The 12,796-nt window shown below is 41.9% G+C and overlaps 1 protein-coding gene across 1 annotated transcript in view; it reads left to right on the top strand.

Moving 5' to 3' along the window:
* Positions 1 to 12,594, top strand: part of LOC126337022 (fat-like cadherin-related tumor suppressor homolog) — a 304,620-nt gene extending 292,026 nt beyond the window's left edge. The window contains exons 18-19 of the mRNA XM_050001295.1: positions 9,787 to 9,959; positions 11,102 to 12,594. Coding sequence (XP_049857252.1) covers positions 9,787 to 9,959; positions 11,102 to 11,185 — 257 coding nt within the window. The 3' untranslated portion in view covers positions 11,186 to 12,594. The remainder of the gene's footprint in view (positions 1 to 9,786; positions 9,960 to 11,101) is intronic.
* Positions 12,595 to 12,796: the final 202 nt, after the last annotated feature.

The raw sequence follows: 12,796 nt of genomic DNA, 5'->3' as shown, positions 1-12,796 counted from the left end.
GAATTGATTGTACTTTGAGATTTCAGTGACTATTTCATCTTGTATAGTTATGACAGGATACTTGGCCCCCACAATAACATCTCCGACAAGAATAGAGCAACATAGTGAAACTGTGATTGATTTATTTCTAAATCCAGCTCTTTGATGAAGCAGATGCAAGCAACTTTATAGATGATTTATCTGATCATAATGGTCAAATGATAGCAATGAAGCATCTCCAAAGTTAGTTTTAACTTCGAAGGCACAAGTAATGTTCTACAGGAACACAAATGCTATTAAGTTACCTTATTCAGAATGAATTTACTGTTTGAACAATAAGAAGACATTTATGAAGGATTCACATTAGATAATAAGTTTGATATTTTCATAAAAAATCCTTGCAATTAGTGGATAAAGATTTCCTTTACGTTAAGTCACGAACAGTTACAGTGGAAGCAGAAAGAAAAGGTTATTAACATCTGAAGTGAAAGCATCTTGTGCCTTATTTTAATGCAGAGGACGAGCTGTAATCAAGAATTAAAGCAGCACTCTTAGCTGTATTACAAAAAGTTTTGTGCTGTCAAAAAGGCAAGTACCATGCAGTACCCCCCCCCCCCTCCCCCCTGCAGGTCGGGGGTTAGAATGGGTCCGAGGTATTCCTGCCTGTTGTACAAGGTGACTAAAAGGAGTTTTAACTCATTTCAGCCTTTATGTGATGCTCCCCTGCAGGGTTTGACCTCCATTATTCAAAATTTTCCCGAAAAGTGAGCCAGTTGGGGAAGGATACTTTACAAGGTGCATCGTGTGCACTGTGTCCATCGTGCATTGAGATCTTTAGCACATTGTCGCATTGCAGTCCTGCCCATTCTCCATCTCTTGGGTGAGAACACCTTCCTGGATGCGTTTTCCACCATGCACTATGCAGTGTAGATTTCTGCATCAACGATGACCATGGACTTCCTTGCACTTGATATCCAGCATGGTAGCCAGTCCATTGTGGTGGGGCCATCATGTACCCTGTTGGTTGTAGTCCCCTGACAACACAGGGATCGCTCTGCTGATGCCTGCGCCATTAACTCCCCATGTATGCGAAGGGGTAGATGCCCATCCCCCTGGGGCATCGGGACTCCCAGCAATGGCCATCCTGCCATCCTGCCAGGTGGCCTTCGCTGCGGCTCGGTGGTGCCCGTGGGGAGGGCCCCTGGTCGGAGTGGGTGGCATCAGGGTGGATTACATACAATGAAGTGTAGTCCATCATCTCTTGCTGGTTGTGAAACACCAGCAGTCTCTAAGTGATCATGAGCTCAATTCGATGCACAGAAGTACGACCCCCAAATCGTTCCTCTCCCTGGCCACACCATGGGAGGAATGTCGGGCTCAGGATGGCAGTGGATCTTATTGACCCCGGTACCTTGTACGTTATAGAGCTGATGGGGCATCTTTCATGATGATGAAGCCTCAGTTTTTTGTTGAGCATTTAGAGGACAAGTTCGGAGGGCTTGTCCAAAATGAGATCTGGATCAGTCTTGATCAAAACAACATCCTCTGGCCCATCCTCTGTGCGTGTGACATCTTATGCCACCACTACAACAGTTCTGACACCATCAGCTGTGCCAACCCAGGTCACTTCTCAGAGCCCCATGGTGGGGGGCATTTCCCTCCCTGTTGTTCCTGCACAGGAGTTACTCACTTGTGACAAGCTGGGGGATGTTTCTGTTACCATCACGCCACATAAGAGCTGAAATATGGTCCAGAGACCTTCTTTTGCAGTCCGACTATGAGCTGCATGCTAATTTAGAGCGGTGAGGTGTACCTTTCGTCTCGTATGTCCACTACGGCCCGAAGAATAATTAGGTTGCCACTGGTGCCTTCATCTGGGCCTTTGAGGGTGATACATTGCCCGAGAAGGTCAAGGTGATGGTCTACTGGTGTGATGTAAAGCCCTATATCCCTCCCCTGATGCGGTGCTTTAAGTGCTGGAAGTTCGGCCATATGTCTTCTCACTGTACTTCCAGAATCACGTGCTGAGATTGTGGATGCCCATCTCATTCCAATACTCCATGTGCTCCGCCCCCCATCTGTGTCAACTGTGGAGAGCACCATTCGCCTTGCTTGCCTGACAACAGGATTCTCCAGACAGAATGGAAAATCATGGAGTACAATACTCTGGACAGACTGTCGTACACTGAGGCTGAGAGAAAATTTGAACACCTGCATCCTGTGCGTGTGACATCTTATGCCACCACTACAACAGTTCTGACACCATCAGCTGTGCCAACCCAGGTCACTTCTCAGAGCCCCATGGTGGGGGGCATTTCCCTCCCTGTTGTTCCTGCACCCCAACCATCGGGGACATCTGTCCCCCCTTCTAAACTGGAGAAGCATAAGTCTTCTTTGGCTTCCTTCACTAGGAAGGGGTCCCTCTTCCCAGGTTTCTTCCAGTGGGAAAGACGACACCCACCAGTGGCTGAAGAGCCCAAAAGCAGCTGGTCATAGGGCTTCACGCTCATCCTCAGTCCCGGAGACTGAGCCAGTGAAGTCCTCGCAGCGAGGGAAACCCAAAGAGCAACGAGAGAAATCCAAAAAGAAAACCCCTAAGTCCAAGGGAATTGCGATGACACCCACACCAATGCTACCTAAAAGCTCTGCAGCTGCAGCTGAGGATGGGATGGAGATTTTGGCGTCCGCTAAGGACATAGATCTCACCAGACCCTCAGACACAATGGATATAGACTGATCAGGCAATAAGTCGATGGCAGCAGGTGACCCTTTGGTGTAAACTGGCTCACTGAATGTTCCATGGCTTCCCAGTCTCACAATGTTATCCTCCAGTGGAATTGCGGTGCTTTTTTCCACCACGTGGCTGAGCTACGGCAGCTGTTAAGCTTTACACCTGTTCTCTGCATTGCCCTCCAGGAAACCTGGTTCCCAGCAAGGTGGACCCCTGCCCTCCGCGGTTATAAGGGATATTACAGGAACCATAGCAACTATAATCGAGTGTCAGGTGGAGTTTGTGTTTATGTCCTAAACTCGTTCTGTAGTGAACATGTGCCCCTTCAAACCCCTCTTGAAGCTGTGGTTGTCAGGAGGAGGATGACGCAGGAAATAACTGTCTGCAACATATACCTTCCTCCAGATGGTGCAGTACCCCTGAATGTATTAGCTGCACTGATTGATCAACTCCCTAAACCTTTTCTACTTCTGGGAGATTTTAATGCCCATAACCCCTTGTGGGGTGGTACCTTGCTTACTGGCCGAGGCAGGGATGTCGAAACTTTACTGTCGCAATTTGACCTCTGCTTCTTAAATACTGGGGCCACCACACATTTCAGTGTGGCTCATGGTAGTTACTCAGTCACTGATTTATCAATTTGCAGCCAAGGACTTCTCCCATCTATCCACTGGAGAGCACATAACGACCAGTGTGGTAGTGACCACTTCCCATCTTCCTGTCACTGTCCCAGTGTCAGGTACACGGATGCCTGCCCAGATGGGCTTTGAACAAGGCGGACTGGGAAACTTTCACCCCTGATGTCACTGCTGAATCTCCCCCACACAGTAACATGGATGTGATGGTTGAGCAGGTGACTAGCGCAGTTGTTTCTGTGGATGAAAACGGGATCTCTCGCTCTTTAGGGTGCCCGAGGCATAAGGCAATCCCTTGGTGGTTGCCAGAAGTCACTGAAGCAATTAAGGAGAGTTGGCGAGCTCTACAGCAGCACCCTTTCCTGGAGCATCTCATAGCCTTTAAAAGGCCCTGTGCCCATGTTCGCTACCTTATCAAACAACGGAAGAAGGAGTGTTGGGAGAGATACGTCACCTTCCCAGGTCTGGGCAAAGAACAAACGTCTTTTCAGGTACCAGACCCCAACAGCTGTCACTTTGCTCGAGCGCTTTGCTCGAGCGCTTTGCTCGAGCCTCTGCATTGGAGAATTACCCCCCAGCCTTTCGCACTCACAAACGGCGGCTGTAACGGAACATCCTGCCATTCGCTACATGCTGCAGTGAATCCTATGACGCCCCATTTACAGTGTGGGGCCTCCTCAGTGCCCTTGCACATTGCCCCAACACAGCTCCTGGCCTGATCGCATCCAGAGCCCGATGATTGAACATCTCTCATCTGAGTACAAGCAACATCTTCTCATCGTCTTCAACTGGCTCTGGTGCAATGGCATCTGTCCATCGCAATGGCAGGAGAGCACCATCATTTTGGTGCTCAAACTTGGCAAAAACCTGCTTGATGTGGATTGCTATCGGCCCATCAGCCTCACCAACGTTCTTTGTAAGCTGCTGGAATGTATGGTACATCAGCGGTTGGGTTGGTTCGTGGAGTCACGTGGCTTGCTGGCTCCATGTCAGGGCAGCTTTCGCCAGGGTCGTTCTACCACTGATAATCTTGTGTCCATTGAGTCTGCCATCTTAACAGTCTTTTCCAGGTGGCAACACTTGATTGCCATATTTTTTTTACTTACGTAAAGCATATGACATGACTTGTGATATATCCTTGCCACATTGTATGAGTGGGGTCCGGTGACCAGCATACTGGTGGAGGCTGGTGTCCCTCCACTGCAGATCAGACGTGTGCAACTGCTCACCAGTTACGCAGCACACATTCATAGTTCCCCTGAGCATCTGAATTGCTGTCTCCTTTTCCCACCCGTGGCACTCCATCTCCCGTATCGGTGGCCCAGATCGGAGCTAACGATTGTGGTTCGCGTGCTGTCCCTTCTCTCCAAACTGGAGTCCTTCCCTTTACCACTGCTACTTGCAGTCCGTTCAAATACGCCTTCAAGGTATATGCCTCAGACGCAGCTTCATTTGGATCTTTTGCATGGCTGTATGGACTCAGTTAACCCCACTACCCTCCACTGTCACTTCCTCTTGATTCTTGACATGTTCCGGAGGTCTGAAGCAGTTTACAGTGACATCTCAATGGCTGATGGTCACATATGCTTTGCATATGTTCATTGAGGACATATTGAGCGGCACTCCTTGACAGTTGGCTGCAGTGTTTTCACTGCAGAGCTGGTGGCCATCTCTTGTGCTCTTGAATACATCCGCTCATGCTCTGGCGAGTCATTTCTCCTGTGTACTGACTAATTGAGCAGCCTACAAGCTATTGACCAGTGCTATCCTCACCACCCTCTGGTAGCGTCCGCCCTGGAAGAGTCCCAACGTTCCGTGGTGTTTCTGTGGACCCCAGGACACGTCGGAATCCCTGGCAATGAACTTGCCAAACAGGCAACGCGGAAACCACTTCTGGAGGTAGGCATCTCCGAAGCTGACCTGTCTTACGCCACAGGGTTTTCCATCTTTGGAAGACAGAATGGCATAACAGCATGCACAACAAACTGTGTGTCATTAAGGAGACTATGAATGTGTGGAAGTCTTCCATGCAGCCCTTTCTCAGGGAATCAGTTATCCTCTAATGGGTCGGCATTGGTCATATATGACTAACACATGGTTACCTACTCCATCGCGAAGACCCACCTGTGTCGCTGTGGCTCCCAAATGACAGTCATCCACCTCTTGCTGGACTGCCCCCTTTTAGCCACTCTGCTGCAGACTTTTAACTTTCCTAGCACCCTGCCTTCCATGTTGGGCAACAATGCCTCCACAGCAGCATTAGTTTTACGTTTTAGCAGACGTCCTTTATCCCTCTGTGTCCTCCACCCAAGTGCTTTTAGGGTAGAGGTTTTAATGTGTTTGCAGAGTGGCTGGCTTTCCGTTTTTATTCTCGTGGTTGGCCAGCAACTGTAATCTGCTTTCATGTTTTACTCTCTTCTGTTTCTAGCATCTCTCTGTTGTTTTCTTGTCCTCTTTTGCTCCTTTTAGTGTTTGTTGCCTTCCCTTTGTTCTTGTAGCTTTTTCTTTCTTTCCGTTTTGTGCGATATATTTCATCTGTTTTATTCTCACACTTGTGGCATTGTTTTATTAGGAACAAGGGACCAACGACCTTGTAGTTTGGTCCCCTTCACCTTTAAGCAAGCAAACCAACCAACCATGCAGTATGGACAGAAAATTGTAGATTCCAAATAGAAACCAAAAGCAGTTTGGAGCATTATTAGTAGTGTAAAGCACAGGAATGAAAACATGACCATCGAAACTAGAGCGAGTACAGTACCTTAGGTAGTCATTGCAGGCTTCACCATCCAATACTAGTTTCGCCATATCATCTGTTAGAGAGATACAAAATTAATCTACTTCTGCATTCACATTCTGCAAGCTGCCATATGGTGTGTGCCAGAGGCTACCTTGTTCCACTGTTAGCTATATCTTTCCTGTTCCATTCGCAGATGAAGTGAGGTGAAAACTACTGTTTATATTCTTCTGTGTGAACCCTGATACCTCTTATCTGTTGTGTTGGCAGCAGTAAAATTGTTCTGCAGTCAGCTGCAAATGCTGATTCTCTATATTTTCGCAATAGTGTTTCATGAAAAGAATGTTTTCTTTTCCTGAGGGATTCCCATGAGCATTTCATAATACTTGTGTGTTGATAATAAATCTAGCAGCATACCTTGCTTCCTTTAATCTAACTCAGTGGGTATGTCAAACACTTGAGCAGTACTCAAAAATGGGGCGAACTAGGGTGCCATAGACAGTTCCCTTTGTAAATGAGTTACTTTTGTAGAATCATCACAATAAACCAGAGTTGACCATTTGCCTTTCCTACTACCTATCTTACATGCTCATTCCATTTCATATCACTTTGCAATGCTATACTGCTTAATTGACAAGATGGATTCAAGTACACCACCACAGATGCAGTATTCAAACACTGCAGGATTGTTTGGCTTTTTATCATATGGACAGGGCGCTTCAACTAGCTCTGGATTGTGACGTCTGATGCACCAGTTGAACAAAATTTGACAAAATACCCCTTAGGAATATATCCAAAACACTAGCAATCAATGTCAAACAAAATATGTGCTTGCATAAGATCTAAAGATAGACCAATACATAAATGACTTGCTTAATTTTTGCATCTCTTTCTCTTGAATAAGTTAACAATTTTTCCAAAGTGTAGTGATTTGTCTGTCTGTACATGTACATCACATCTACCATTTTCTGTGCCATTCAGATAATTCATGTTCTCTCTCTCTCTCTCTCTCTCTGGAACGTATAAAAGGAAGAGGGGGAGTAGTAGTTGGACAGACCAAGAATAGAGGGTTAGATGTGTGCAACATAGATCTGAAGGCCAGTGTACATGAAACGCTGCTCAGATTCCACAGTTGCACAAGCAACTGATGGTCACATCATTTTATTGATGCAGCATCTCATCAATGTCTCGGGCACTCATACTGGACAAGTTGTGTAAGCAGTAGTTGATAATAAGATAAACATTGTGCCTCTCTGATTTGTTTGTCTTTTTCGGCTACATCGTGTTCCTAATCCATTACGTGTGGAAACATTTCTATACATATTTCTTGCATTCACAGCACTAGATTTTCACCTTATGACCAAAACTGGAACTAATGTTTTCCCAGCATAAATTGGTTCTGTGTTAACACATTAGAATGTCTACCATGTGTTTCTGCCATGTAATTATTACACCCACACCAGACCTTTGTGTGTAGCTGCACTTCGATTATAACCACCCAGTACCATCCAGGCTTCTTGTTTTGTGTACTTAAATAGTAGTTTACAAATGATTTTAAAGCATTTTTCGTACTGAGCCATCAACAATGTTGAGAGACTATTTTCCAAGGAAGTACCATCATTCTTAGATTGGAGCATGTCTTTTAAACATTTGAGCTGACTTATAGATGTAGTAAAATTTTCTATTTTCCTCTTGCTTAAAATTTCTAGAGCCGTTACTTTTCTACTGCGAAGAATCAAATACAGACAGCATGGCATATCCATTGCATTAAAAGTTTCTCCAGCTCAGCATATTTCCTAAATTTCACTTTCTACAGCTTCATAAAAAGAGAGGAGCAGAGCATCTTATGTGTAAAAAGATCACTTTAAGTGGGAGATATTTTATACAAACTCTTATCAACTTTTTGTGGGACACATCCAAGAAATGTGTTACTTGGGGAAAATGTTTTAAACGGGATTGTCTTAACAGTGTTTTACTGCACACTCTAAAAGCATTTGTGATTAATAAAAAGTGAGCTAGGAATGAACTTAGAGATTCACAATGAAAATGATTTCCATTACAATATGTGCCCTGTATAAGCTTCGAAGTGCAGTTTTATATTCTGCTGCAAAAGTGTCTAACAGGTTACTTGTATATGTCAAGAGCAAACAGAAAACCCCCAAACACTTAAAAATAAAAGGATACCTCATTATTTATTCCTTTTGCAATTTATCTGAATATTTGGATGTAAATATAAATAACTCTAGATTGATTTAAACAGATCTTGACTTTGGCTGGATGTAGATGGCCTATTGTGTATGTGAGAAGTTACATAAATGCTTTGTTTTGGGTGTTGTATGGAAGCAGCACCAGCTGATGCTGTATAATGAGGAGGAGAGGCTTTTTTAAAAGTAGCTGTTTTTGTCCTTATGTACATTAATTAATCTGGGAGTAATTCCCACTATTATCTCAGGGTTTTCACTAGGTGCAATTAATTATTAGGGTACTCACAGAAGTAACTGTCAGTGACTGCTACTGCATGTCAATTCATAACTTGATTTCTTCCCCAACCCTGGATGCTCCCTTTCTTCGTGGTACTTACTGAATACAATGTGAATGATTGATTGAATGAATGAATGAATCACTCAGTCAAATCCCCATTCAACTTCCTCCTGCATTCCCTCCTCTCTTCCCCCTTCCCCCTCTCTCTATCTCCTACTGTCCACTCACTCTCTCTCTCACTCTCTCTCTCACTCTCTCTCTCACTCTCTCTCTCTCACTCTCTCTCTCTCTCTCTCTCTCTCTCTCTCTCTCTCGATCTCGATGTGGGGGGGGGGGGGGGGGGAATATGATTTTCGTTTGTTCCCTTGAATCAACGCCAGTGTAGATGAATGGTCATTAATAGGCCTATGGCATACAGATACAACCTGAGTAATGCACTTCTTATAGTTTATCAGTATTTATGCAGGAATATTTTCTTTTTTAATATTTTACTGATTGTGTCTTCATTGATCCATGGTTTGTAGGAACTTTACATTTCCTTCTTCAACACTGTATCACACCATTTGTGTTTCCCATTATGTACCAATAGACTGATCAAGATATTTAAAAATGTTGGTATCTTGGCTCTCTAGGTCTGAAGCTGTAAGTGCTGGAAGACTGGACCATCAGTACTTTCACTGGTAACTGCTAAATGTGGGAATTGATCTATACTGTGTGTTGCATCACTACGGTAACCATTAGTGAATAGTGTGTTTCAGTTCATTGTAAGCTGTTTGTGCAACAATAATATATTTGCTGACCATTGTGACACTTCCTTACACTCATTATGATAGCATGCTCTCTAGCGACTGTGAGGACAGATTTTCATTACAAAATGCAAAGTTCAACTATACTGACTGGACTGTGTGAATGTGATATCCTGTGTCCTGTGTAGGGGATTTACCAGATTCCCCTGTTGCCTAGACCCATCTCTAAAATAAAAAAAAGGTGCACATTGCGGGTGATTTTTGACGAAAGATTCCATTATGTACTGAAAAAAAAAAAAAAGCTGCGAGTACTTTTGCTTATAGTAATATTAATGTTCCTCTTGCTTCAAAATTTAATTTTTCTGTTGCTGTAGCTGGGAATGAATTTCATTTTTTATTGTACTTAACATGCTACATAAAATTTTATAGCATAACAATGTCTTACTCACTTCTAACTATTGGAGATATTTGTTTGTGCAGTTGGTGGTCGATCTGCAACAAGTAAAGTAGCTCCAGCACCACCTACAGTTCCTTCACCACCAGTGCCTCCATCTGACTCAACTAGAGGTATTGGGTGGCCAGCTGGATCTATTCCCAGGCGTGTCAAGAAACTAAGTTGGGATGATGAAGCAGCAGCACCTCAAATCCCCAAGGTGGGTGACTGAGAAGGAAACAAATTTAAGTACTGAGACAGTGAAATGTACGTACTTGCAAATGTATGAAGGTTCTGTGGATACTTTTAAAACAACTACCAACTGTCTTACAGTTGGCATCTGGCAAGGTCTGCGAGTAAAAGGGGAATAATAGATCAAGAGACAAAAACTACTAGAGTGTTCTCTGTAGGTCACTTTCACAAGAGGTTCAGAAGCTGTAAATTAAAGAAATTGGTGCATCCAATTGACAGGGTGTATGTTGGGAATAAAACGCCTTTCTACAGGAAAGGGATGGGGGGGCGGTGGCAGCCAACGCAACATGTGAAGTCCCAAAAGGATTGGTCATGGATCATTCTCTTATTTAGCCCTACACACACGATACTCCAGTGACATTAAAGGACAGTTAAAAAGCTGTAATTTTTGCTGATGACACTAGCATTCTAATCAGAAGTACTGATTTCTGACATTATGTGCTTGTTCTTTGATCTTTTTATAATCTTTTTTAATAATTTCAATTAGTTTTTGTTGTGTGTAACTACTGCAAGACCCCTACTTATTCTTGCTAAAAGATCCATGGATTTTTACATGGCTGTTTAGTGTCCTTTATGATTAGCTTATGTGGAAAGCTATTTTAAAATAATTATATGAATTTATCTTGGAATAGATTAAACTTTGTTACCATTTGGTTGATTGTAAATTACATTCCAGGTCATCTCCTGTAAACTATTCTTAAAAACATTTTTCTGAAATTATTAATTATTCTAACTGATTTAAACTGAGGTACTATGTTATTTAACCTAAATAACTGTGCATCATGATCAGGGAGAGCATTTGTTGCCAGGTGAACACTTATTTTCTTACTTTGAACCTCATCAAAGAAAACATTATCAATTAGGGTCCTACTGTCTTTATCCACCCCATTGGAAAGTTAATTACTGAAACCAGATTGTAGGGTACAATAATTATACTTCAAGGACAAAACAGTTTAAAAATTACTAAGATATGTGATGTTGTTGTTTGTAGTTGTGACTGTAGCTTAGCTGGCAATTCCAAAGAAATTAAACATAATTTTTAACCTTCACATCAGTTATTATTCATTGTATCTGGCTGTTACTTGCAATGACAGACATGTTCTTTTGCAGACGGAGCTTGACCCGGATGTAAGTGTAACCCCCATTACAGGAGAGCAGGATTCAGAACAAGCTAACCTCACAGTCTATTTTTAGAAACCAATGATGAGAAACTGGTAATTTATATATGACAATTGTTAAGTTTATCCTGAGTCTATAACCATAATCTGTACTTTGAGCTATGAAATGCTCCTAAGACTGAAATATAGAGATAGAAATGAAGTTGTATGCCAGGCACTTGGAGTACTGACCTTGGAATAAAATTCTACAACCTCTTGGTGGTTCTAGTAATGTAAGAAATCTGAATGCTTCATCCAAAATTATATCAGGTCCTTTATAAACTGTATGGATTTGCTATTTGGGGTGATACTTATAGAGGCATTAGATCATTAAATGATCTGAAAAGGAAAAGTGTTTAATTATTTTCTTAATGTATTTGTCTGTTAGTAATTATTGTATGACAAAACTCGTATTTCACCTGTATGGAACCGTGAAATACTGCAGACTGCATATCCTGTACGGCCTTACTGTAATTTAATTTACAAGATGCCTCTGGGAAACCGTGAAAAGAATGTAAATTGAATGCCTTCAGTTCCTTAATTAGTGGACAATGAATATGCATAGTGACACAGGTCATAACATTATTAATTTCAGTAAAATGTATAACACTGCATATGTATTGTAATGATATTTCACTATATCAAGCTCAGTTTGCTGTAACAACGAAAACTTTAACAAAGGAATCATAGTCTGTGATACATATGCAGATTGTACATTATGTATTGTTCAGAAATGAGAAAGAATAGTAATATCCTTACAAAGCCACAACCTTATATGGAATTCAGTTCATTTGTTGTTTCTAATTTGTTTAGTGATATATGCCACTGTACAGTTTCCTACACCATGAATTAATAATTACTTGTTTATTAATGTCTGTGTAGAGTTTGACAGTATCAAAGTCAAATGGCATTTCTTGTGATAAAAAATTGAGATAATGAGTTTTGTAAAGATAAACCAAAGACATGGAAAGCTGTTTGCTCCACAAATTAAACTTTTACTTGAATAAATTACCATTTCTACCTCAACTGTTAAGCAGATTGTTAAATTTTTGAATTTTTTGTTGTTTAAAATTGTTTAACAGATAATCTTTTTATGTTGGAAAATGTATTTGGCTTCACTCTTGTCATACATTCGATTACCATAAACATTTAGAGGTGTGTGTGTGTGTGTGTGTGTGTGTGTGTGTGTGTGTGTGTGTGTGTGTGTGTGTGCGCTTGTTTGTTTGATATCATTACTGTGGACCATAAATAACTACAAATATCATGAGACTATTAATGTTATTGCAGAGCCACAGATCTGTAATTTGCAGAAAGTACATGTGATGCAAAACTACTGTGGTATTGGATGTACATAACCACTTCTTATCTTCAAATAACTGTAAATTATATGTGTAAAAATTGTATCATAACTTACTTGAAAGATGAAATATATTTTGCTCTAACTTATTTGTGTCATTATTTACCAAAGTTAACTAACCTGATGCTAATACTGTGAGGTAAATATTTTAACAGGCATGTACTTTGGTACCAATTTCAAATTAAGATTCCTTACTTAATGTTGACCACATGCAGTGGAATAAATTTTGTCGGCGTTTGCGTGTTACATTGGCAAATTAAACTATTAAAAATTAATATTCAGACTACATGT

Source organism: Schistocerca gregaria, chromosome 2, assembly GCF_023897955.1.
Source record: "Schistocerca gregaria isolate iqSchGreg1 chromosome 2, iqSchGreg1.2, whole genome shotgun sequence".
Taxonomy (NCBI): domain Eukaryota; kingdom Metazoa; phylum Arthropoda; class Insecta; order Orthoptera; family Acrididae; genus Schistocerca; species Schistocerca gregaria.
This window is presented reverse-complemented; position numbering and strand designations above follow the sequence as displayed.